General features: G+C 39.2%; 1 protein-coding gene and 1 long non-coding RNA gene across 5 annotated transcripts in view; one reads left to right on the top strand and one right to left on the bottom strand.

The window, feature by feature from the left end:
* Positions 1-24,265, top strand: part of dennd6b (DENN/MADD domain containing 6B) — an 86,396-nt gene that overhangs the window by 7,388 nt on the left and 54,743 nt on the right. For 2 of the 4 annotated variants that reach the window (XM_059987154.1, XM_059987155.1), the window contains exons 2-6: positions 3,625-3,663; positions 10,513-10,625; positions 13,511-13,591; positions 21,157-21,262; positions 23,465-23,544. In XM_059987154.1, coding sequence (XP_059843137.1) covers positions 10,557-10,625; positions 13,511-13,591; positions 21,157-21,262; positions 23,465-23,544 — 336 coding nt within the window. In that variant the 5' untranslated portion in view covers positions 3,625-3,663; positions 10,513-10,556. Of the gene's footprint in view, positions 1-3,624; positions 3,664-5,427; positions 5,471-10,512; positions 10,626-13,510; positions 13,592-21,156; positions 21,263-23,464; positions 23,545-24,265 lie in introns of all 4 variants that reach the window. The other 2 variants (XM_059987152.1, XM_059987153.1) reach the window with 2 other exon arrangements.
* On the bottom strand, positions 12,088-24,091 carry LOC132403653 (uncharacterized). The gene is made up of 4 exons (XR_009515319.1): positions 24,019-24,091; positions 22,269-22,407; positions 13,289-13,383; positions 12,088-12,141 (listed from the first exon to the last, which is right to left on the bottom strand). It is a non-coding gene; the product is annotated as an uncharacterized LOC132403653 (long non-coding RNA).

Below are 24,265 nucleotides of genomic sequence, written 5' to 3'. Positions count from 1 at the left end.
TGTATGAAAAAAATTTGAGCATTCCCAGACCCAAAAAATAACCTACAAAATCATGCCAAATAACACATAAAACTTTAAATAACAGTAACATATAGTAAAAGCAAGAATGATATGATAAATACACAGCCTATATAAAGTAGAAATAATGTATGTACAGTGTAGTTTCACTTACCGGAGTCGGGAAGACGGCGAGCACAGTGATGATGGTGTGTTAGGCTGAGTCGTCAGAGGTTGGGGTGCTCGGCAATTTTTTCCAATAAGTTGCAGTTTCATCACAGCTAAACACTTGCTTATATGAATACCACCTTCTGCAATTATTTTCTTCAGTTCTGCTGGGAACTTTTCGGCAGCTTCAGTATCAGCCGAAGCACTCTCTCCAGTACACGTTAAACTATGAAGTTGCCAAAAAGTTCCCAGCAGACTAAAAGAGATCACTTCGCTACGAGCAGAACCAATAGTAACATCGGCAGCTTTCAAGATTCTTTCTCTCTGTGTGTAAATAGTACAAATGGTGGACGCAGGCAAGTTCAATGTGTGGGTAATGTCCTTTCTTCATTGACCACGATTGAAACGCTTAATTATGTCCAGTTTTATGCTAAGCATAACACCCTTATGAGCTCTGTTAGGTTTTTCCGATACCTTAGGACACATCTTGCTAACGGATGCACACAATAAATCGAGATAAGCACAGATGCTCACAGGCACGTGTTTAAGCTATGGCCGCTTGATGCTGAATGGAGTTCTGGAGGAGAAGCTTGGCTGCTCGGGGTGCGCGCTACCTTTTTTAGTAAAAGCAAAAATTCTTTGTTTAGTGAAAACAGGTAACTAATGTAGGTCTTTCGTAAAAGTGAGGTGTCGCAAAGTGAATGTTCGGAAAATGGGGGCCACGTACTTTTTTTTCCTTTCACTTTTCTTAATTTCTCTTCATGTGCTTGAGTTATAGAATCATAGAACACTACAGCACAGAAACAGGCCCTTCAGCCCATCTAGTCCATGCCAAATCATTAATCTCCCTAATCCCATTGACCTGTCCCCAGACCATAGCCCTCCAAATCCCTCCCATCTATGTACCGATCCAAATTTCTCTTAAATGTCGAAGTCAAATCCACATTCATCACTTACACTGGCAGCTCATTCCGCACACTCATTACCCCCTGAGTGAAGAAGTTCCCCCTCATGTTGCTGTTCAACATTTTACCTTATATCCTTGACCCATGACTTTCTAGTTGTAGTTTCACCCAATCTCAGTGGAAAAAGCCTCGTTCCAGCAACGTCCTTGTAAATTTTCTCTGCAGACTTTCAATCTTATTTACATATTTCTTGTAGATTGGTGACCAAAACTGGACATGACACTCCAAAATAGGCCTCATCAATGTCTCTTACAATTTCAACATAACATCCCAGCTGCTGTGCGCAGTACATTGATTTATGAAGGCCAATATGTCAAAAGCTTTCTTTACAACCCTATTTATCCATGACTCTGCTTTCAGGGAATTATTCCTAGATTCCTCTGTTCTATGTCACTCCTCAGTGCCCTACCATTTATTGTGTAAGCCCTACCTTAGTTTGTCCTCCCAAAGTGCAACACATCACACACCTGCATTAAATTCCATCTGTCATTTTTCAGCCCTTTTTTAAAAATCTGGTTCAAATCCTGCTGCAAGCTTTGGTCTTCCTCGTTGTCCACTACACCCCCCAATCTTGGTGTCATTCGCAAATTTGCTGATCCAGTTAACTACATTATCACCCAGATTGTTGATGTAGATAGTAAACAACAATGGACCCAGCACTAATCCCTGCAGTACACCACTACTCAGAGGCTTCCAGTCAGACAACCCTCTATGAAGCCAATGCTTAATCCAATCTGCTACCTCATCTTGAGTGCCAACCAACCCTCTTGACCAACCTCCCATGTGGGACCTTGTCAAAGGCCTTGCTGAAGTTCATGTAGACAACTTACACTGCTTTGCCTTCATCCTCCTTCCTGGTAACTTCCTTGATAAACTCTGTTAAGATTGGTTAGGTACAACTTACACGCACAAAGCCATGTTGACAATCCCTAATCAGTCACTATCGGTCCAAATGCTTATATATCTAGGGCTCACCAGCATATAATTTCCTGGCTTATTCTTAGAACCTTTCTTAAACAATGGAAAAACATTATTCCACAATCCTGAAGCACCTCACCTATGGCTAGGGATGTTTTTAAGTATCTCCCCTGGGCCTCTTTCAAGCCTCCCACAGGGTCCAAGGGAACACCTTGTTAAGCCCTGGAGATTTTTCCACTCCAATTTGCCTAAAGATAGCAAACACCACCTCCTCTGTAATCTGTATGGGGTCCATAAACTTGCTGCTGTATTACATCACATCTATAGACTCTGTCTCCATCTCCTGAGTAAATATGGATGCAAAAAGTCCATTTCAGATCTCCCCTCTCTTTTGGGTCCACGTATAGATTACCATTCTGATCTTCCAGAGGACTAATTTTGTCCCTTATAATACTTTTGCTCTTACTATATCTTTTTCTATATTTACTTTGAAACTAATGGCATTATGATCACTAGATGCAAAGTGTTCCCATTCACAAACTTCTGTCACCTGCCCTGACTCATTCCCTTTTAGGAGATCCAGTATCACACTCTTTCTAGTTGGGACTTCTATGTACTGATTAAAGAAACTTTCCTGAAATCATATCCCATCCAGCCGTTTTATAGATTGGGAATTCCAGTCAATATGTGGAAAGTTTAAAAACAACTATTATCGCAACCTTACATTCTTGCAACAGTCTACGATCTCTACAAATTTGCTCCTCTAAATCTTGTGGGCTGTTGGATGGTCTATAATATAATTCATTAATGTGGTCCTGCTTCTCTTATTCCTCACTAGATGAGTTCTCCTGTCTGTCCTGTCAGAGCACTACTGTGACATTTTCCCTGACTAGTAGCGCCACCCCTCCTCCTTTAATCCCTCCTGCTCTGTCATGTCTAAAACAATGAGCTGCCAGTCCTGCCCCTTCTGAAACCAAGTCACACAATGGCGACAATGTCATAATTCCATGTGCTGATCCATGCCCTAATCTCATCCACCTTTCCTACAATACTTCTTTTAATAAAAGATAAGCACCTCTTGGATCCTGTGTCTGACCAGAAACTAGGGAACCTCAACAAAATTTGACCCATCATGTGAAACACACTGACAGATCCTTCTCCCCTCTGAATGTCTTGGCATGTCATAGACTTGCATGTTTTGTAGCTCTTGTGTCAGTTTCATCTGTTGAGCACAGGCAGTTTGAAATGAATTGTCACCATGCAGTCTGTTGCTCATTATCCTAGTCTATTCTCCTTTTGCATCCCCTCAAGTATGAAAATGTCATTAATGTCTTGCAATAACTTCTACAAAAATCAGAATAACCTGATGAGCTACTATATTAATGCAACCTGAATATTGGATATTCTTTGTTGGATAATGTGCCATTTATAACTGGCCATGTTAAAGAACATGATATGGGTATTGATATGTACATAAATTATTTGCTGGATAGGATTGAACCGGTTGTGATAATTTATTTTGGTCTTTTTATAAAATGCCTTCTGTTAAGCTGTTTATATATTTTTGATTCCTCAGCTTGTATATCCCCATGATGTGTGGCTCACAGAGAAAGAGGTAAGATATTAAATTAATAGAATTACTATTTGTTTAATGGCTCCATTAACAGTCTTGTATGAATTTAACAAACTTTCTGAAGTCTGAAATGCCTTAGAAAGGAAAAGATTGTTCAAATTGACGTCAGTTGTCCCTTTCTCAGAGATCATCCCAACTTACTAACTTCTCATACAGCCAACAAAGAAGTAAATAATTTTTGTTGGGGTGGTGAATTGAAGTTAGTGAAAAAGAAAATTTTGTCTTTGATATAAATAAAATCCCCACTGGTTATCTCATGAACTCCATTGGACCTTGTGCTAATGTAGATTTTATTAAAGCTGGTGTGAGGTTGGATTATTGCTATTGTTCCCCACCCCCCCTCTCCGGAGTCAAATTGCCATGTGCTTGAAGGCATTATAGGATCTGAGCACATGATCTAGACTGATATGCAAATACATTATGAAGTAAATGTTTGAAATTATCATCTTGCTTATATCTTTTTGATGAGAGGACAGATCAGGTGATCAGGTGGACAAGATAACTTTAAATTTTTTGTTTTTCTGGCCAGCATTTATTCCTCAAGCAAATAGGTAAACAGTCGTAAGTGGTCTAAAATACAAACAAGAGATGGCAGAAATGCTGAGCAGACAGGGTAGCTTTCGTGGAAAAGAAACAAAATTGATGTTAAATGATATCTGTCAGATTAATTGATAATTTAGTTTACTCCAGTTTGTGGAGCTTCAGCTTGATAATTAAGCCAACACATTTTCTGACTGAGAAATGACATTAGATTTATATTCCTTATTCTTTGCATGAATATGCATGGAATGGATGAATGTAGATCAATTACAGGTAGAAATACTTGTATGGTGCTGTACTGTACCATTCCATGTTCTATTTTAACACTTTTGGCTAATGACTAAGTGAGCTTTATTAATGATTTACTTTCCTGTCAATACATTTGTAATTTTGTCTTAAATGCCACTACTTAATATAGAAAAACTCCAATAATCTGCTGTCAGACTATTGAGAAATCATTAAAGTTTGGTGTCTGGCTGCCCTTCCCCTGATGCATTAGGGCACTGGTTCCTGCCCTCCCTCTGGTGCATTGGAGCCCCGATTCCCACACAATTGAGAGTTGAAGTGAAGATTAAATTTTGATAAAATATTCTTGAAACATGAATTATTTTTCCCTTCCCCCCCCCAATGCTGCTTGATCTGCTGAGTACATCGAGCATTTTGCATTTTCCATTTTTGTTTTGGATTCCCAATCATCTGTAGGTTTTATATTGCAAAGATTAAAGGAAGATTTATACTGCTGTTCAATTACATTCAAAAGGGAAATATGAAAAGAAAGCACAAATCTGATGGGATTTCTATTTAATTATCTTAGAACATACTTTGAAACAATTGTGAAATTGCGGTGAGGAATGAAATTTGTGCTCCAAGTGTTGAATGCTAAATAGTCCCTGAAATTCCTCTTCTTCTTTCTTAATGTACTGTAATACCTGTACAGATGGAAAGAGGTTTTGTTTGTGGGTATATGGAATGGATTGAAAATAATCATGTTTTTCGAGTTCCATTTAATGTTCTTTCACTTTCATCTTTTTGAATTCATTCTGTTTTGTGGCCATTAGCATAGAAGTCAATAAGACTTTTTCAGCTTCAGTGACAGAGACATTTATTTCAAGACTGAAATATTAGAAATTGCTTCACTTCTGGTCAGGCTCATTAACTTGACATTTGTTTTATCTCCCTTTTTGCTTCTCTCTTCCTAATTTTCAGAAAACCAGCATCTGCTACCTCTCTTTTCCAGATTCCTACTCTGGTAAGAAATTTACTCAAATGAGGCTTTTATTTTCCTTTGACATCTTTTCTAGAAAGCACCATTCTATATTCTGACCTTTATATTGCTATTATTACATTTCTCTTTTTAAAAATCACTACTGGTTTGTTTGGAAAGAAATCCAGAGACAATTTAACTAGACACATTTAGGAAGGATAGCATCTTAATATATAAAACTTTCTTCCAAGTAGTTAATGCACGCATTTCTTGTGTTAACAAATAGTTGACAATATCATAAAGCAAATATCCAGCATTTTCTTTCATTTTCCATTTTTTAAAAACCTGAGACGTACAATTTTAAGAACAAAGAGAATACCTAGAAATCCTGGTGTGTGCAAGATTGCTGGATGTTTTCCATATCTTCCATAATTTTTGTTGTTTCCTTTCCTTTGGTTGTTGTTGCTTGGGTTGTTCTGCTGAATATTGTGGGTGTGCTATGTTGGCACCGGAATGTGAGGCAACTCTATGAGCTGTCCCACGTACGTCCTTGGGTTGTGTTGATTGCTAGCTCAAATGATGTATTTCACTTTATGTTTTTATATACATGTGATAAATAAATGAACCTACATCTGAATTTGAATATGAATCTGAATAATGTTGATTGCACCTGGGTAGTAGCTTCAGTGGGAAACTTGAGATGTTCATTGGTATACTTGAATTCTTTAATGGTTGTGAACACCATGTGGCCTCTTTAAATAACTTCTAATGTGATTCAGCATTTGTCACATATTGGGGATTTGCTAAGAGGTTTCCTGTAGAATAAGGATTTCTTTGGTTTTTGACTCTTAGATATCCTAGCACTGTTATTACCGGTCTGATCAAAGTAAACATGTCAGACTTTGGCAATACAGTATACAAAGAGGAAGTACTCAACAGGTCAGATAGCTTCTGTGGAGAGAGAAAAGCATTGATATCGGTTGATGACTTTACGTATCAACTAGCCAGTTACAAACTGGAAACCCTGGTTACCTGAACTGTTGGAGTATTGTTAAGTCCTGTGGTTTATCATGTGTCTAGGCAGAACATGAGTTTCTGTACATTGACCTCATTTTGACCTTTGTTAGAGCATTTAAGGTGCCAAACACAGAGCTATTAAAATGGGAACAGCAAGAGCAACTGGAAGTTCAGGGACATCTTTGCCAATTATATGTCAGCAATTACATGAGAAAAATGAGTTATGAGGACACAAATGGATGTATTGCCTGTTTAAAGCCAACAGTAGGATACAAAGTTGAGGAGGTGCACAGTAGCATAGTTGGTAGATCTGTGACATTATACATAGCTCTGTGACCAGGTTCAATCCTGATGCTATATGGGTGGAATTTGAACATACTTCTTGTAAGTTTAAGGTGGGGCTACTGAAGGTGTGTGACAGCTTACTGGTAATTAGAAAGGCAAGGAATTCAATTACAGTAAAAACATTACTTGAGGAAAGCTTCAGCGATACTTCACCCGTGGCAGTCCCAAACCAGAGGTCAATGGGCAACCTTGCCTCTTGCTCAAACATCAGATAACGGGGTGAGTATGCAGTAGCGTTATTGCATGTACAGTTGTAACAGTGAACCAGATGTCCAATATGTTGACTCCATTGACTCTTTTTGTTGATTTCCAGAGTTCTGAGCAAGTCTAGCAGGGTCCGATTAAACCACGGACGAGCCTCCACAAATGTAGCATCTGTGCCCCCAATTTACCCCCTTCACTTAGGGTGAACCACCGTCGCCCCGCCAATAGTGCAATACTTCGGTGTAATGCCCTCCCAGTACACGCTCGCACACAAATAGCAAGCAATACACCAAAGGCGAGTAAATAATTTCAACTTCATAGTTATTTCTTGGTGATGTGTTAGTGAAAACAGATAACCTAAAGGTGCCAAATCAGTAAGTTTATCAGTTTGTGCACATAATATTTTAATATGTTGGAACTCGCGCCTCTGGTTCCATCCACAACGACTTTCTGAGCCTTTGGCCACCGTCCAAATCTCTGACGTCCAGTATCCACTGCTCGGGAACCGCTGTCCGCTCCTCACATGTCCAACCTCCTAGCTCTCCTCCCGAAAAAGACCGTGAACTCCCGCTCAGCTTAAACATACAACATAGCATATCAATTCTCTTTTGGTTAGTTCCCCACTTATCTGCAGTCATAACCTAAACATTCCAGACACAGAAACCCATTACAGCATTGAATAACATTACAGAGAAGCCATTTCATTATAACAATACCAAGAAGCCATTTTGTTAGCCTGAACAGTTAACACCACAGTTACTGGTACTGAGAGCCCTACACTTGTAACATCTTTACTGAAGCAAATTGTGGTGAACTAGTGAGGAGACAGGTGGAGGCGAGGCTGGTTTGAGGGGTGAGCCGCGCTGGGATATTGCGAGGTGCAACATGTTCAAGCCTGGGTCGCATACGGAGTTGGTATCACTGCTGGAGATAGAGTGAGCGATTTGGAGAGGAGTAGATACGGAAGAGTTTTGATGCCTGCCCACCTAACCAGGATGTGAGGTCGCATCACTCCAAGCGCTGAGCTGATGGGGTGAGATTGAGAACGGCTTTGGGCTAGGCAATCTAGGCAACCCAAGCACATTGTGGTGTTAGGGCCCAGGTCCTAGAGTGAAGCACTACCTGGTGCTTAGACAATTTAAGTGCCAGTCCAGATAGACTGGAAGCCTGCGTGTCGGGACCAGAAGCGAGTGTTGGGCTGATTTTGCTTACTCTTTTGTGAACATTCTGTCCTTTCTCTGCGGCACTGAGGCTGTGAATTAATCTGGCTACTGTGCATTTTTGCCCTGCTGGTATGATAAACAGCGACCAAGGATTGTGCCTACTCCAGCTGCTCTGGGAGTGGATCTGGGGACTCAGTCTGGTTCGGAATGCTGTTGGCTTGCTTCTATTGTTCACATGATTTGTATTTTTTTTATGTCTCTTTTTCTGTGCAGTTGTTTTTGATCTTATTTTTTAAAGATTGGGTTATTCAGGTTTCATACTTTGTAAGCAGACAAATCTCAAGGTGTATAATTTATACATTCTTTGATAATAAATCTGCTTTGAATCTTAACCATGAAGTTTCTTTGGATGCACTGTTCTTTTGCTCACATTCTAAAGATCTATGCATTAGTAGGCTAAATGGCCTCTGGAAATTGCTTTCAGTGTGTAGGGTCTGGGGGTGGTTGATTGGAATGTAGCAAGAATCAATTTGGACTAGCATTGGATTTATGTAAATAGTTACTTAATATTCACCATGGATTCATTGGGTTGAGGGGCCTGGTTTCTACTCCATGAGTCTATGATAAGTCATGTTTATAATCTCAGTTTCAAAAGGAGTTATCATTGCTGTGAGATTATAAATGAGTGTGGTATAATAATGCATATTTAAATATAGTACTGTTTATCAGGTACATCAGAAGTTTGAGGTACAGTAACTTAGCTGTTTGAATTTAGAATTGGCTTGTCCATATAGAAGATAGGGGGTAGTAGTCGATGGGACTTCTGGCTGGGGCTGTTGACTACTGGTGTTCCATAGGGATCTGCACTTAGTCGGCTGCTGTTTATGATATGTGTAAATCAACTGGATGACTATGTGGATGGGTGGATTAGTAAATTTGCAGATGATTGCTGGTGCTTTGGATAGTGTAGAAGATTTGCCAGGGGATACAATGGGATAGTGATCAATTATAGATATGGGCAGAGAAATGGTCAAATGTGAGGTGTTGCACTTTGGGAGATCAAATATAAAGAGACAGTATGCTATTAATGGTAAGACCCTTAACAGAATTGATGCACAGAGGGATCTTGGGACTCTGATCCCTGAAAGTGGCTGCATAGGTTGATAAGGCAATAAAGAATATGTATTGCATGCTTTTCTTTATCAGTTGAGGCATGAGTTCAAGTGCTGGGTCATTTATGCTGCAGCTTTATAAGTGTCTAGTTAGTCATAATCTGGAATATTGAGTTCTGATTGTCCTGTTATAGGAAAGATGTGGAGCCTTTGGATAAGGTATAGAATCCTTATCCAGGATGCTGCCTGGATAAGAGGGCATGTGCGGTGAGGAGTGGTGTGACAGATTTCAGTTGCTTTCTCAGTAGTGGTGGAGGTTGAGGGGAGACCTGATAGAAGTTTATAAGATTATGAGAGAAAGGGGTAAACTGGTATCTTTCTCCCAGGATTGAAATGTCTAAATCTAGACGGCATGCATTTAAGGTGAGAGTGAGTAAGTTCAAAGAAGATATGCTGGGCAATTTTTTTTTTACAGTGTGGTGGTTGCTGGAAATGCACTGCTGACAGGGTCAATGGAGATAATTACAACAGAGCCATTTAAGAAGCCCTTGGATAGGCACATGCATGTGCAAAGAATAGGGATATAGACAGTCTGAACGCAGAAGAGATTAGTTTAATTAGACATTCAATTACCAGTTTAATAAGTTCAGTACAACATGGGCTGAAGGGCCTGTTCCTGTGCAATACTGTTCTAAGTTCATATTTTCCCTTGAGTTTGAAACATTGGATAGTGCCATGGTATCCACTCTTAAAGGACTTTGACCGTATGTCACTGTCTTGGTGTCGCAGCTTTATGTGTTCATGTTCTGAAATCAGGTTGAATTGTTAGATTTTGTACGCTTAGTGTGCTTGCACCACTGAGACAAACTGACACTATGCAATTACTTGTTTGATGTTGGAATTTCAGTATCTTTTTCCTTACCAAGTGCTGCTCACTTGCTACTTCTAAAGGAGCTCCCTGTCTGAAGAACTTATAGCTAAAATCCTAGCCCTTGCTTCATACCTTTTCTTTGCCCGGTCTCAAGTTTATCTCTGTAGACACATCGATTCTGACTTGTTTTCTCTCCTATACGTTGTTGACATTAAGTGTAATCATTTTCTGTAGTCATTTTCCTTTGTCATCCTTGTCTTTACATCTGTGGTTCAATATCTTTTTCTATGTGCAAAATCCAGTTTAATCCCAAAGTTTTTTGGAATGTTTCTGTGTCTTTACAATTATGAGCCGTTATTGTTACTGACGCTTTAGGTTGTCTTGGAGACACACAGTTCAGCTTTCGAATCCGACAGTCAATGGGACACAAACTGTCTGCGATTGGAGATGAAGAGAAGTACAATCGAGATGCCCCAGTTGTTCTTCAGGTGTGTTTGGGAGAATGTTCAAATCCTCTGTTTTCCAGTAGCAAAGACCTCGATCATCCATTTATAAAAACATATAGTGACACAAGGCAGAATAATCTGAAGCTACACTAAGTTTTATCCAGGTCTTCCTGATCAACCCTACTTCCCCTCCCTGCATAACCCCTAATCACTTCCCCTTTCTCAAGTTTACTCTGTTACCCTCCATGGTCTGTCCTCTGCTTCCTTCCATCTCTAGTCTACTTTTTAATTATATCTTAAAATAATGTGAAACATACTGAAAATTATTCCACTGTTTAAAACCACTGACTGCCAATTAATTTTATGTTTTTTTCACCACTGATTAAACACATCCTTCAATTCCTTTAAAGGACACCTGGCGAGGGTAATTTAAAAAGGAAGTTATGTTAAAATAACTTTTACTGGGTATGTTGATCAAGGAACATAAAGATTGATATAGGAGTGTGGTTAACATGTGAATGATCTAACAAAACACCATGGACAAAGTAGTGCATAGTACATCGAAGCTATTGAGATTGAAAGGTCAATAGCAATGCGGATATGAATTTGGCTAAACAATAGAAGTGAAGAGAGTTTTTTTCCAAGATTGGAGGGAAAAGTATTTTAGTGCTTTCCAGGTGTCAGTACAGGTTGAGTACCCCTTATCCAAAATTCTGAAATCCGAGAACCTCCAAAATCTGAAAAAGTTTTTGAGCCCTGATCTGACATCACAAATTGAAAATTTCACTAGGTGCCAGAAAGGTTCCCAGGCAATGTTCTAGTTTCTGTGCACTATGACAGTTCTGAGAAGTGACCTCACATATATAATGAACAGGAGTTAATGAAAAATAGAAAATCACTGGGTATTGCGAGAAATGAAGTTCTTATTCGTATTGAAAGAGTGGATTAATCAGTGTCGGAGAGAACATATGCCACTTAATGGTATGTGCTGATCATAATACAAGCAATGATTTCTCACAACAAACTGAAAGTTGAAAGTAATTGTGAATATTCAGCAGGCTGGTTGGAAAAATTTAAGAAAAGGCAGAGCATTAATTTTTAAAAGATTTGTGGTGATGAAGCATTTGCTGATCATGAAACAGCAGAGAAATTCATTGATGAGTTTGCCAAGTTTGCCTCGGATGAAAAATCTGACGCGCTGCATCAGTACATATGTGTGATGAACAAGTACGATGAACCAGTAGCACATTATTTCAGAGCTGGAAATTATGGCGATCCTAAGTTATCTCATTATATATTCCAAAATCTGAAAAAATCCAAAACTCTTCTGGCCTTAAGCACTTCAGATAAGAGTTACTCAATATGTATTCTGATTATTGTTCTTATTAATATAAAGTACTTAATTTGATTATAGGCAATACAGTTTCAAAGTTTGCAGATTATGTGAAAACCAGAAGTCCTAAGGAGTGAGAAGGAACTTGCTTTCTCTTCTAAATGACCCTTCCAAAAATCCAGTTGCTGTCTTTTACCACGGCCTTAGGAAACTCGATCGCCAACTCTAAAACATACAAACAAAAGTGAAGTCTGAGCTGTCAGCCTCAATAAAAATATTTAAATTGACATTTCAGCTTTTTAAAAAAAAATCCATTCATCCATCTAATTCCAGCTCAGTTGTTTTGTTTTCCCAAATCTATCTTTGCTTGTAATCTCCCCTGAGTTTCTACTGAACCAATGTTGCTTGTTTTGAGCAGCTGGTGTTGTAGGATGGATTTCAAAGTTTAAGGAAAGATTTGATAGAAGCATTTGTAATTAAGTACAACATTGACAAGAACATGAAAAACGAGAACAAGAGGAGGTCACAGGGACTTTTGAGTTTGACATAGGTCCACAATTCTTATACCATTTCCCTGTCCTGATGTTGTATGACTTGATTGCTTAAACCCTCCAAGGATGTATTGATGTCAGTGTTGACTATATTCAAAGAATATGCATACACCACCCTTTTTATAGGACATTTTACAAGACTTAAAATGATCGGAGCGAGGAAATTACTCCTCAGTTTAGCACTAAATTGTCATCTGTTTATTTTGAGAGTATGCCTAATTTTAGATCTTTTACTTCGGAGAAGCAGTTCTTCCTCCTCTACCCTGTCAATGTTTCAGTGAGATCACACTGTATTTTTCAAAAACTCCAAGGTACTAGGGCTCATTGAGTGAAAATTCATCTCATAGAGTAATCTTGTAGTCCCTCTAAGGCAGGCAAACCTCCAGTTGATAAGAAGTAAACTAAAGACAGTTCTCTACATCTGTTTCATGGGAGCACTATATAACTGTAAGAAGACTTTATTATTCTTGTATTCCAAACCATAAAACATAAAAGTTAGGAGCAGAATAAGGACATTCAGCTCTGTGATTCTGCTGTACCATTCAGTCATGGTTGATTTACCTTCTCTCCTAACTCCATTCTCTTGCCTTCTCCCCATAACCTTACTGATCAAATACCTATCAACCACCATTTTAAAATATACTTAATCACTTGACCTACACAGCTGTGTGTCTCACTTTGTACCAAGTATTCCAGGTTGCTTGCTTGCAGTGTTGATGTATTAAGTTTTTTTTATGATATGTGTGCAAAAGATACTCAGATCTGACTGAATAGCAACAATCATTCATTTCTTGCCTTTTTAAAAACTAAATTCTTCTTACCTATTTTTGTATATGTGTGAAATAATTTTTACATTTCTCTGGGTGATATTTTGTCCCATTTAATGCTTTTGCAACTCTTGCATCATTCAGAGAAGCTGCAGGAAAATGGATAAAGAGCAGTGGATTTGATTAATTGATCTTTCAAAGAGTTCACCATGATAGACTCTGCTACTATTACATGATATGTTTCGTATGCTAATAGACTGAAATTACATTTTTCAGTGGGATCGAGCACATTACTATGGATTTGTCTACTTCCGACAAGTCAAGGATAGTACAATAAAACGGGGATATTTTCAAAAGGTAATTGCATTTCTAAAATAAAATTGATTTGTTTATTTTGTGGATTGGGTTCACCACTTTAATAAGAATATATTTTGTTTGGTTAAATTTATGTTAATGAGAAATGGTTAAGGGACTAAAGGCACTAAGTTTCATTATTTATTTAATGACCTTGTCCAAAGAACCTTTGCCTGTCTTATTGAAAAATAGTTTGTTTCCAGTTCAAGCAATGTGCAACCTTTCAGCATGTCACATGCAGTATGAATAATGTTATCTAATATGAACTCTGCAAAGTGTACTTCTTAGTAGTTTTTGGGCAGAACATGAGCATTGTAGAAATTTTTCCATGATATCACTAGCAGTGCTGGTTTTTGTCAGCATGCAAAGCAATTCTGTCAGTTGGTCCCTTACAAAATAAAGATGGTGTTAACCATGATGAATTATTCCATCCTGTTCCAGAGGTAGAACCCATTTTCATGATGCATCTTCAATGTAGTAGATAGCATTCCAAGAAATGTTAATAATTTTTTTAAATGGTGCTGAAAAGCTTAAAGAGAAATGAAGGTATCTGAGCAAAATCTTGGTTTGAGCAGTAGGTCATAAGGAATGTATCAAAAGAGGAAAGAGATAGTTTGTCAAAAGGTTTAGGGAGGGGTGGTTGAGATTCTGATGACTGAAGACATGATATTTAGAAATACTTATGTCCAGAATTGGAATAACATGTACCTGTCTGAGAGTTTAAGTTTGGATAATACCAATCTTATGCAATGTATGGAAGGTTTTGATTAGAGAGATATGAAATTTTAAAACTAAGTTTTGTTAATTCAGTCATAGTATAGGTAGGCAAATACTGGACTTAACATACAACTGGTCATTTGTATGATATGGACAAAATAATTTTGAATGAACACAAGCTTAGAGTCTGGTTGAATTTCAGTTACCAAAGTGTGGGACTGTATCCAGCAAACAGTATGGTGAAGGATTGTGAAGCTGGTGACTTTGATCTTCCCAATAAGCAGAGCAAATATTTGTTTAATAATGGACTTTATCACAATTTAGAAACAATGGACTGATTGAGAAAAGTGGTGGTGAAATGCATTTGTAGATCATCAATCTTTATACAGAAGCTGATAATGTGTTTTCAAGTGATGTTGCTTCAGGTTTTCATGTTGATGATAGATCCTTTAGAAATATCTGAGTTACTGCTGGCACTGGAAGAGAAGTCATTCCTGGTCATTCATTTGCAGAGCCTCTCTATTCCTCTTTGCAACTAGGCTGTCTCTCCTCAAAGCCCACTTTCCCATCAATCTCGAAACAACAAACTTCATTATTTTGCACACTATCTTTTCATCTGTTGTGAATTGTGTAAATTGTGAAAGGCTGAGAGACTTAAGATTGGTCATATCCCATGAGTAAATTTGCCAACCTGAAACCAAAACACTTATTTTGGATTTTTTAGTCTTTTAACAATAGTTATTTATCTGTCCTTGTAACTTTAAGTTATCACACTAAACAATGTTGTTGTGCCTTTCCGTGCCAAGTGGTACATCGGGTGACACCCTTTCCATTTCTTTTGTGTTTTTGTCTTTTTTTTTACGAGGCCAAGTTGCTAGCTCAATGCTCAACCCAGCATGGTTGGAAAGCCTGCAAGGAGCTGGCCAGATTTGAACCTGGGACCACATGTCTTGAAGTCCAGTGTGGATGCTGCTACATCATTGGCCAGCTAACACTGAAGGATTATTACATATCAAATTATTTTTTTAAAAAAAGGACAGGACACTGGATTGCCATTTTCCCTCAATAAAACTATAATTATGATTTTATTAGTACCATGTTGCAATGTTTTTAAGGATGAGTTTCAGCATTGGAGCGGGCAGCGGAGTGAGAGGCAGCAGAGTGGTAGGGCTTTGGCTCAATGGACTTAAGTGGTAACAGGATGAAGTGATGTAGGTTTACCTATGTTATTTGTGGAAAGGAGGAACTGTGTGTGAGGCCAGTTTTTCTGTGCTCGGTGTCAGATGTGGGGGCCCTGGGGTCTCCTAGCCTCCCGGACGGCCATATCTACACCAAGTGTGTTGAGCTGCAGCTCCTGAGGGACCGAGTTAGGGAACTGGAGATGCAGCTCGATGACCTTTGCCTAGTCAGGGAGAGTGAGGAGGTGACAGAGAGAAGTTACAGGCAAGTGGTCACACTGGGGCCACAGGAGACAGACAAGTGGGTCACAGTCAGGAAGGGGAAGGGGAAGAGTCCGGTACTAGAGAGTACCCCTTGACAATAAGTACTCCTGTTCGTGTACTGTTGGGGAATACAGCCTACTTGGGGTAAGTGGCAGTGGCCATGCCTCTGGCACAGAGTCTGGCCCTGTGGCTCAGAAGGGTAGGGAAAGGAAGAGGAAGGCAGTAGTGATAAGGGACTCTATAGTTAAGGGGTCAGACAGGCAATTCTGTGGATGCAGGAGAGAAACGCGGATGATAGGTTGCCTCCCAGGTGCCAGGGTCTGGGATGTTTCAGATCATGTCCAAGATATCCTGTGGTGGGAGGGAGAACAGCCAGAGGTCGTGGTACATATTGGTACCAATGACATAGGTAGGAAAAGGGAAGAGGTCCTGAAAAAGACTACAGGGAGTTAGGAAAGAAGTTGAGAAGCAGGACCCGCAGAGGTAGTAATCTTGGGATTACTGCCTGCGCCATGCGACAGTGAGAATAGGAATAGAATGAGGTGGAGGATAAATGCGTGGCTGAGGGATTGGAGCAGGGGGCAGGGATTCAGATTTCTGGATCATTGGGACCTCTTTTGGGGCAGGTGTGACCTGTACAAAAAGGATGTGTTGTGCTTGAATCCCAAGGAGACCAATATCCTGGCAGGGAGGTTTGCTAAGGCTACTGGGGAAAGTTTAAACTAGAATTGTTGGGGGGTGGGAACCAAACTGAAGAGTCTGGGGAAGAGGAGGTTGGCTCACAAATAGAGAAAGCTTGTAGACAGTGTGAGAGGGAGGATAGGCAAGTGATAGAGAAGGGACGCATTCAGCTCGAAGGTTTGAGATGTTTCTATTTTAAAGCAAGGAGTGTTGTGAACAAAGCAGATGAGCTTAGAGTGGGGATCAGTTCTTGGAGATATGATATGGTGGCCATTACAGAGACTTGGATGGCTCGAGGAAAGGAATGGTTTTAGATGTTACAGAAAGGACAGGGAGGGAGGCAAAAGAGGTGGGGGCTTGGCACTGTTGATCAGAGATAGTGTCATGGCCACAGAAAAGGTGGACGCCATAGAGGAATTGTCTACAGAGTCTCTGTGGGTGGAGGTTAGGAACAGGAAGGGGTCAATAACTTTACTGGATGTTTTTTATAGGCCGCCCAATAGTAACAGGGATATTGAGGAGCAGATAGGGAAACAGATTCTGGAAAGGTGTAATAATAACATAGTTGTCATGATAGGAGATTTTAATTTCCCAAATATCAATTGGCATCTCCCTAGAACAAGGGGTTTAGATAGGGTGGAGTTTGATAGGTGTGTTCAGGAAGGTTTCTTGACACAGTATGTAGATAAGCCTACAAGAGGAGAGGCTGTACTTTATTTGGTATTGGGAAATGAACCTGGTCAGGTGTCAGATCTCTCAGTGGAAGAGCATTTTGGAGATAGGTATCATAATTCTATCTCCTTTACAATAGCATTGGAGAGGGATAGGAACAGACAAGTTAGAAAAGTGTTTAATGGGAGTAAGGGGAATTATGAGGCTATCAGGTAGGAAATTGGAAGCTTAAATTGGAAACAGATGTTCTCAGGGAAAAGTACGGAAGAAATGTGTCAAATGTTCAGTGGATATTTGTGTCGAGTTCTGTATAGGTACGTTCCAATGAGACAGGGAAAGTTATGGTAGGGTAGAGGAAACATGGTGTACAAAGGCTGTAATAAATCTAATCAAGAAAAGAAAAGCTGACAAAAGGTTCAGCGAGCTAGGTAATGTTAGAGATCTGGAAGATTACAAGGCTACTAAGGAGCTTAAGAATAAGGAAATTCGGAGAGCCAGAAGGGGCCATGAGAAGGCCTTGGTGGGCAGAATTAAGGAAAACCCCAGGGCATTCTACAAGTATTTGAAGAGCAAGAGGATAAGAAGTGAAAGAATAGAACCTATCAAATGTGAAAGTGGGAAAGTGTGTATGGAACCAGAGGAAATAGTAGGGGTACTTAATGAATACTTCAGTATTCACTATGGAAAAGGATCTTAGTGATTGTAGTGATGACTTGCAGCAGACTGAAAAGCTTGAGCATGTAGATATTAAGAAAGAGGATGTGCTGGAGCTTTTGGAAAGCATCAAGTTGGATAAGGTGCTGGGACCAGACGGGATGTACCCCAGGCTATTGTGGGAGGCGAGGGAGTAGATTGCTGAGCCTCTGGTGATGATCTTTGGTGATGATCTGGGGACAGGAGAGGTTCCAGAGGATTGGAGGGTTGCGAATGTTGTTCCTTTATTCGAAAGGGAGTAGAGATAGCCCAGGAGATTATAGACCAGTGAGTCTTACCTCAGTGGTTGGTAAATTGACAGTGAAGATCCTGAGAGGCAGGATTTATGAACATTTGGAGAAGTATAATATGATTAGGAGTAGTCAGCATGGCTTTGTCAAGGGCAGGTTGTGCCTTACGAGCCTGATTGCATTTTTTGAGGATGTGACTAAACACGTTGATGAAGGAAGAGCAGTAGATGTAGTGTATATGGATTTCCGGAATGCAGTTGATAAGGTCACCCATGCAAGGCTTATTGAGAAATTAAGGAGGCATGGGATCCAAGGGGACCTTGCTTTGTGGATCCAGAACTGGCTTGTCCACAGAAGGCATAGAGTAATTGTAGATGGGTCATATTCTGCATGGAGGTCGTTTAGCAGTAGAGTGCCACAGGGAGCTGTTCTGGGACCCTTACTCTTCGTGATTTTTATAAATGACCTGGATGAAGAAGTGGAGGGATGGGTTAGTGAGTTTGCTAATGACACAAAGGTTGGAGGTGTTGTGGATAGTGTGGAGGGCTGTCAGAGTTTACAGCGGGACATTGATAGAATGCAAAACTGGGGTGAGAAGTGGCAGATGGAGTTCAATCCAGATAAGTGTGAAGTGTTTTATTTTGGTAGGGCAAGTATGATGGCAAAATATAGTATTAATGGTAAGACTCTCGGCAGAGTAGAGGATCAGAGGGATCTTGGGGTCCGAGTCCATAGGACACTCAAAGTAGCTGTGCAGGTTGACTCAGTGATTAAGGCGTATGGTATATTGGCCTTCATCAATCGTGGAATTGAATTTAGGAGCTGAGCAGTAATGTTGCAGCTATATAGGACCCTGGTCAGATCCCACTAGGAGTACTGTGATCAGTTCTGGTCGCCTCACTACCCGAAGGATGTGGAAACCATAGAAAGGGTACAGAGGAGATTTACAAGGATATTGCCTGGATTGGGGAACATGCCTTATGAGAATAGGTTGAATGAACTTGGCCTTTTCTCTTTGGAGCAACAATGGATGAGAGGTGACCTGATAGAAGTGTGTAAGATGATGAGAGGCATTGATCATGTGGATATTCAGAGGCTTTTTTCCCAGGACTGAAATGGTTTCCACAAGAGGATACAGGTTTAAAGTGCTGGGGAGTAGGTACAGAGGGGATGTCAGGGGTATGTTTTTTTACTCAGAGAGTGGTGAGTGCATGGAATGGGCTGCCAGCAATGGTGGTGGAGGTGGATACCATAGAGTCTTTTAAGATAGGTACATGGAGCTTAGTAAAATAGAGGGCTATAGGTAAGACTAGTAATTTCTAAGGTAGGGACATGTTCGGCACAACTTTGTGGGCCGAAGGGCCTGTATTGTGCTGTAGGTTTTCTATGTTTCTATTAGACTGCATTGTGTAAAAGGGTCAGATTTCCCTTCATAAAGGACATTGTTTTATGACAATCGAAAAGTTACATGTTTTACCAATACTGGTGCAAACCTTTTATTTCAAACTTACTTATTTAAATTTGAATATCCCCTTTGTTGAATTTGGATGTGAAGTGTCTGCAGATAGACTTCTGATCTCTAAATAATTGTCTGCATAACTTAATCTCAATGTTATCAGTGCATTCCTTGTGATAGCATATGTCATGAATTCCTGAGTTTTGATTTAGCAACAGTAATATACACACAAGTCAGGATTTGAAAGAAAATTAAGTGCTAAGAGTACAAAGTTTGCTGTTCTTGTTTTCCTACTGGTAGAAACCTTGTGAGTGCAGTTGCTGTATTTGAAGTTAATTCTTGTTATGAAGGTGTGCATGTTGTACCAGTCTCTGTCTTACTCAAAGTATATTCATGCCATCAGCAAAGTTACTTCATACAAAGGTCAGCAACGTTACTTTTAATCTTTAAATCTGTATGTGTGCCATTAATATGAAAAAAACAATTTATTATTGGGCAGGATTTGGTGCCCTCTACTGTTTTGTAGAAATACAGCTTTCAAGACTGTAGAGTAGAACCTCGCTTAGTGCACGGGATACACTTTCCATTTATTTATTTATTTGTTGAGATCTGGTGCAGAACAGGCCCATCCAGCCCTTCGAGCTACACCTCTAAGCAATCCCTGATTTAACTCTAGCCTAATCATGGAGCAATTTACAGTGACTAATTAACCTACCAACTGGTACGTCTTTGGACTGTGGGAGGACTTTTGACCGGAGCATCTGAAGGAAATCCATGCAGTTACAGGGAGAACGTACAAATTCCTTACTGGCAGTGGAGGGTTTTGAACCTTACTTTATTTTATTGTCACCAAACAATTGATACTAGAGCGTACAATCATTACAGTGATATTTGTTTCTGTGCTTTGCGCTCCCTTAAGTACAAACCTGGGTCACCTTTATTGTAAAGTGTGCTAACCACTATGCTACTGTGCCACCAAGAATGAAAGAATGAATGAAATCAGCAGTAAAAGAGCTCATTGCAGAATCTTGTGCAGAAGGGTGTGTTACTGATATTGCTGCTGTGTGTAGGACTTGGATTCTAGGAATCTGACATGAATCCATTTAAGCTAATTGTGGAGAGGCTGTTCGTGAGGGCTAGTGTTAGGTAAGATGGGGCATGCTGTGCCACCCCTCAGTGTTGAGGTGAGGCATTAGTCTGACCCAGATTAGCACACTGAGTGTAGTTCAGTCCAGCTGAAAGTGTTGAGAGACGATCTGATCTGCTGGCATAGAGCAGATGCTGTCCATCCTCAGCAATGGCCCTTGCATACCATAGCATCGTGGGTATAGTCCTGAGCCTTTGGTCACCTAACAGCCATTCTCACATGCTATATTGCCACAAAAAATGATTAATTGCTGGATTTGGAACAGACCTGTACAGCTGTGTGCAACAGCATGAATGGATGTGATTCATGCCCAAGTCCCTGGCACCACAGCATGCAGATGAGTGGATGACTTTATCAAAGTACTGAGGGTTATATACCTGTGAATGTTCAGACTCCAGAACTAAGAGCACTGTGGTGAATTGCCATTGAGGAGGGTATGAGTGTATGTTTTAATTTATTCTCAAGAAGTCCTGATTTGCATTGTAATGTGCTTTTTTTTTCTTCTTCAGTCATTGGTTCTTATTTCTCGACTTCCTTTTGTGAATCTCTTTCGCTCTCTCCTACAACTTGTTGCACCTGAATACTTTGAAAAGCTGGAGCCTTGTCTTGAGGCAGGTTAGAGCCTTCATTAGAATGTTAGAATTATGACAAACTTCTGGAAATTACAGATGAATATCCAGAAGCTAGTGTGTTTTTAAAAATATCTGATGATTGTTGGAATAAAAAGCTTTGAAAACTGGAAAAAACATCTGGAAAACAGCTAAAATATCTTTAAATTAAAAATAAATCTTTGTGTAATTTACCAAAATCTTAACTATGTGCATTTCTTTTCTACAAACTTTTATTCCTGCTATCACCTTCTTATGGTTAAAAGAAAACTTTTATGCTATAAATAACTATTGCCGTCCTTGTGTTGAATGGAAGTTCCCTTGGTGAATTTGTGATTTTATAATTGCACATTCTAGATGCTTGATAATAATGTGCATGCCATTTGAAAATTTCAGTTACAGTATATACTTTCAGCTATCAGACAAAGATATATTTTTAAAAGATGTTTTAGCTTTAAAATCAATTTTGATTTGAAATCAGAGGATCTTAGTTCAAATAAAGTCTATTGGATCATTGTACCGGTCAGTTCGGAATCGGTAACTTTTTGAGTTCCATACACTTTCTCCACAATTTTGCATGTTATTCTTCTACAGATATGGTACATGTTTAATTGTCCTTTTAAAGTTCATATGAAATCAGGTACCAGGTCCAGATTCTAAAAGGCACAAGCATGAGAAACCTATTTTCCCTTCATTTCTTTGCCAGTTATTTTAAGTTTGTGGCTACTGAGTGCTGAAGGTAATTTTCCACTCCTTACTCTATCAAAAGCCATAATAACTTAAAACTTTTGTCTCCTCTTCTGCATTACCTCGGGGATACTGTATGAGCATTATATTTCCTATTATCTTGTCCTGAGACTTCTCTTTATGTTTCTCTGAAACCTCACAGCACAGACAGAGAAACACAGAGAAAAGTCAAGGAGAGGAAGAGGGGGAAAAAAGTTAATGGAGTAATGGGTTTTCTGCTTTGGATGGAAAAACTTCAGGAATTTCATTTTGTCCTTTGTACTCACCAATGAATGATCTGTGTCTCTGTTGGTAGATGCCTGTAATGAAGATGCTGTTAGAAGGGTTATTTCCAGTAATGATCATGTTCATCTGGTATCCATAGTGAAGCACGATGTGGAGCACAAGCACTTAGATTAACTTGCTCTGTTTGGGTTGAAAGACGGGCAGAAAGAAAATAGTTAAAGCAATTTATAAGGGTCCTATTTTTGAGAGCAACTTTATTTTTCATGTTCTTCATCTGAACTTTTCCCCTGCTAGATGAATTTGTAATGATCTCCTTTTAATAATCAATTATCAACATGTACTATATCTCATCTGGAGGGTTTGTCAGAACTCTGGGTGGTCCTGACATTACAGCTCTTCAGTCCAAGCCCTGCCATCTTTTTCATTTCTGGTAGGTTTAGTTTATTTGTTCAACAAAAATCCGAAATACCATGCATCCAATGAAAAAAGAGGACTGAGGTGGGTCAGCACTGTACTTGTCGGGAGCTGAGTGGGTTAAGGGCTAAAGGGACAAAGGTTCGCGACCTCTTACACTGTTTCAGTGAAACTCGGCACAAGCTTAAGGAACAGTAACTCATCTTATGAAATAGGCAAATTACAGTATTAAATTCTGAAGACTGAATTGAACTATTTCAGATCATCTATCTGTACAGTTTATAACAAAACTGGCCACTTGTGTTTCAAGGTGAAGAGCCTGTAACATTAACTCATTATTTTTCTCTCCACAGATGTTGCTTGACCAGCTAGGTACATAATTCCAGTAATGGAAAACACACAAAAAAAAGTCTTTAGGTGCTTGAATTTGAAACAAAATCAGAAAATATTAGAAAAACTGAGCTAGTCAAACAGCATCTGTGGAAAGAGAAATCAGTTATCATTTTGGGCCAGTGGCCCTTTCCCTTAAGTAATTTATATGATTGTTTCAAAAGTTATGGTTACATTTCCTTTCAGGAAGCACATTGCTGATTATGGCAACAATTTGTGTAAGAATATTTCTCCTTATTATGCTTTTGGTGAGACTAGGAACTCTCTTGATGTAAAAAGTTCCATTCAGTCACGCTTGTATCATTGATTTAATTATTTGGTTTATTATGGTGTTAAAAATTCTAAGTGAAATGTGTGGTTAAGAAAATAATTGCAGAAGATTGTATGTTATTTTTTGAATTCTGAATACAGTCATGTTTCTTCTGTTTTCTAGTTTGCAATGAGATAGACCAATGGCCAGCTCCAGTCCCTGGAAAAACACTTAGCCTTCCTGTCATGGGAGTGGTCATTCAGGTACAAATAGACAAAGCATTAGAATATGGATGTTCGGCATTTAATGGAAAGAAAATCAAATGTATTGTAGTTGTTTGAAGCACAGAAGCATAGTGAGAGGATATTGTGTTCACTCTTCGAAACAAAAACAAACATTTCTCTGTGGTGTATTAGATGAAGAAATTCTAAGGTGAAAACTTGTTATTTAGTTTCACTTCTTTGTTCAACATCATTTTTAGAAATTTACATAGCAATATTCTTCTCCAAACGTGCAGGGTTTTAATCTATTCTTATTTTTCTCCTTTGGCGTTCTTTAATCTGCATTTGAGTTTGTGGTGTCTGCAGTTTTTTTTGGATTTTGTTCAACTCCCAACAAGAGAGAGAATACATATATACATATTGTTAGGTATGATTAATCAATATTCTTTACAGTATGACCGTATTAATTTGAAATTTCAAAATTCCATGACACTTAGCTCTTTGTCAGTGACTTACTACTGTAGTCATCTTTGCAATGCAGCACAATGGTGAGAATTTTTGTTCATGACAGTTTTGGTCCAAGATGACTAGAAAGGAAGGACACATGCACATCAGATATGTAAGCCAGAGTTCTGCTCAGACTGACAACATTTTATAGAGGCTTCTTTAGAGAATTAAATGAATAGACAGAATATATAATTGGTCTTTTTACCAATACTATTTATCTTGGGCTGTGTGCCCAACTATCCATCATCGGATATTG

This window comes from Hypanus sabinus, chromosome 13 (genome assembly GCF_030144855.1).
Source record: "Hypanus sabinus isolate sHypSab1 chromosome 13, sHypSab1.hap1, whole genome shotgun sequence".
Lineage (NCBI taxonomy): Eukaryota > Metazoa > Chordata > Chondrichthyes > Myliobatiformes > Dasyatidae > Hypanus > Hypanus sabinus.
The sequence above is the reverse complement of the archived record's forward strand: the minus strand, read 5'-3'. Positions and strand labels throughout refer to the sequence as shown.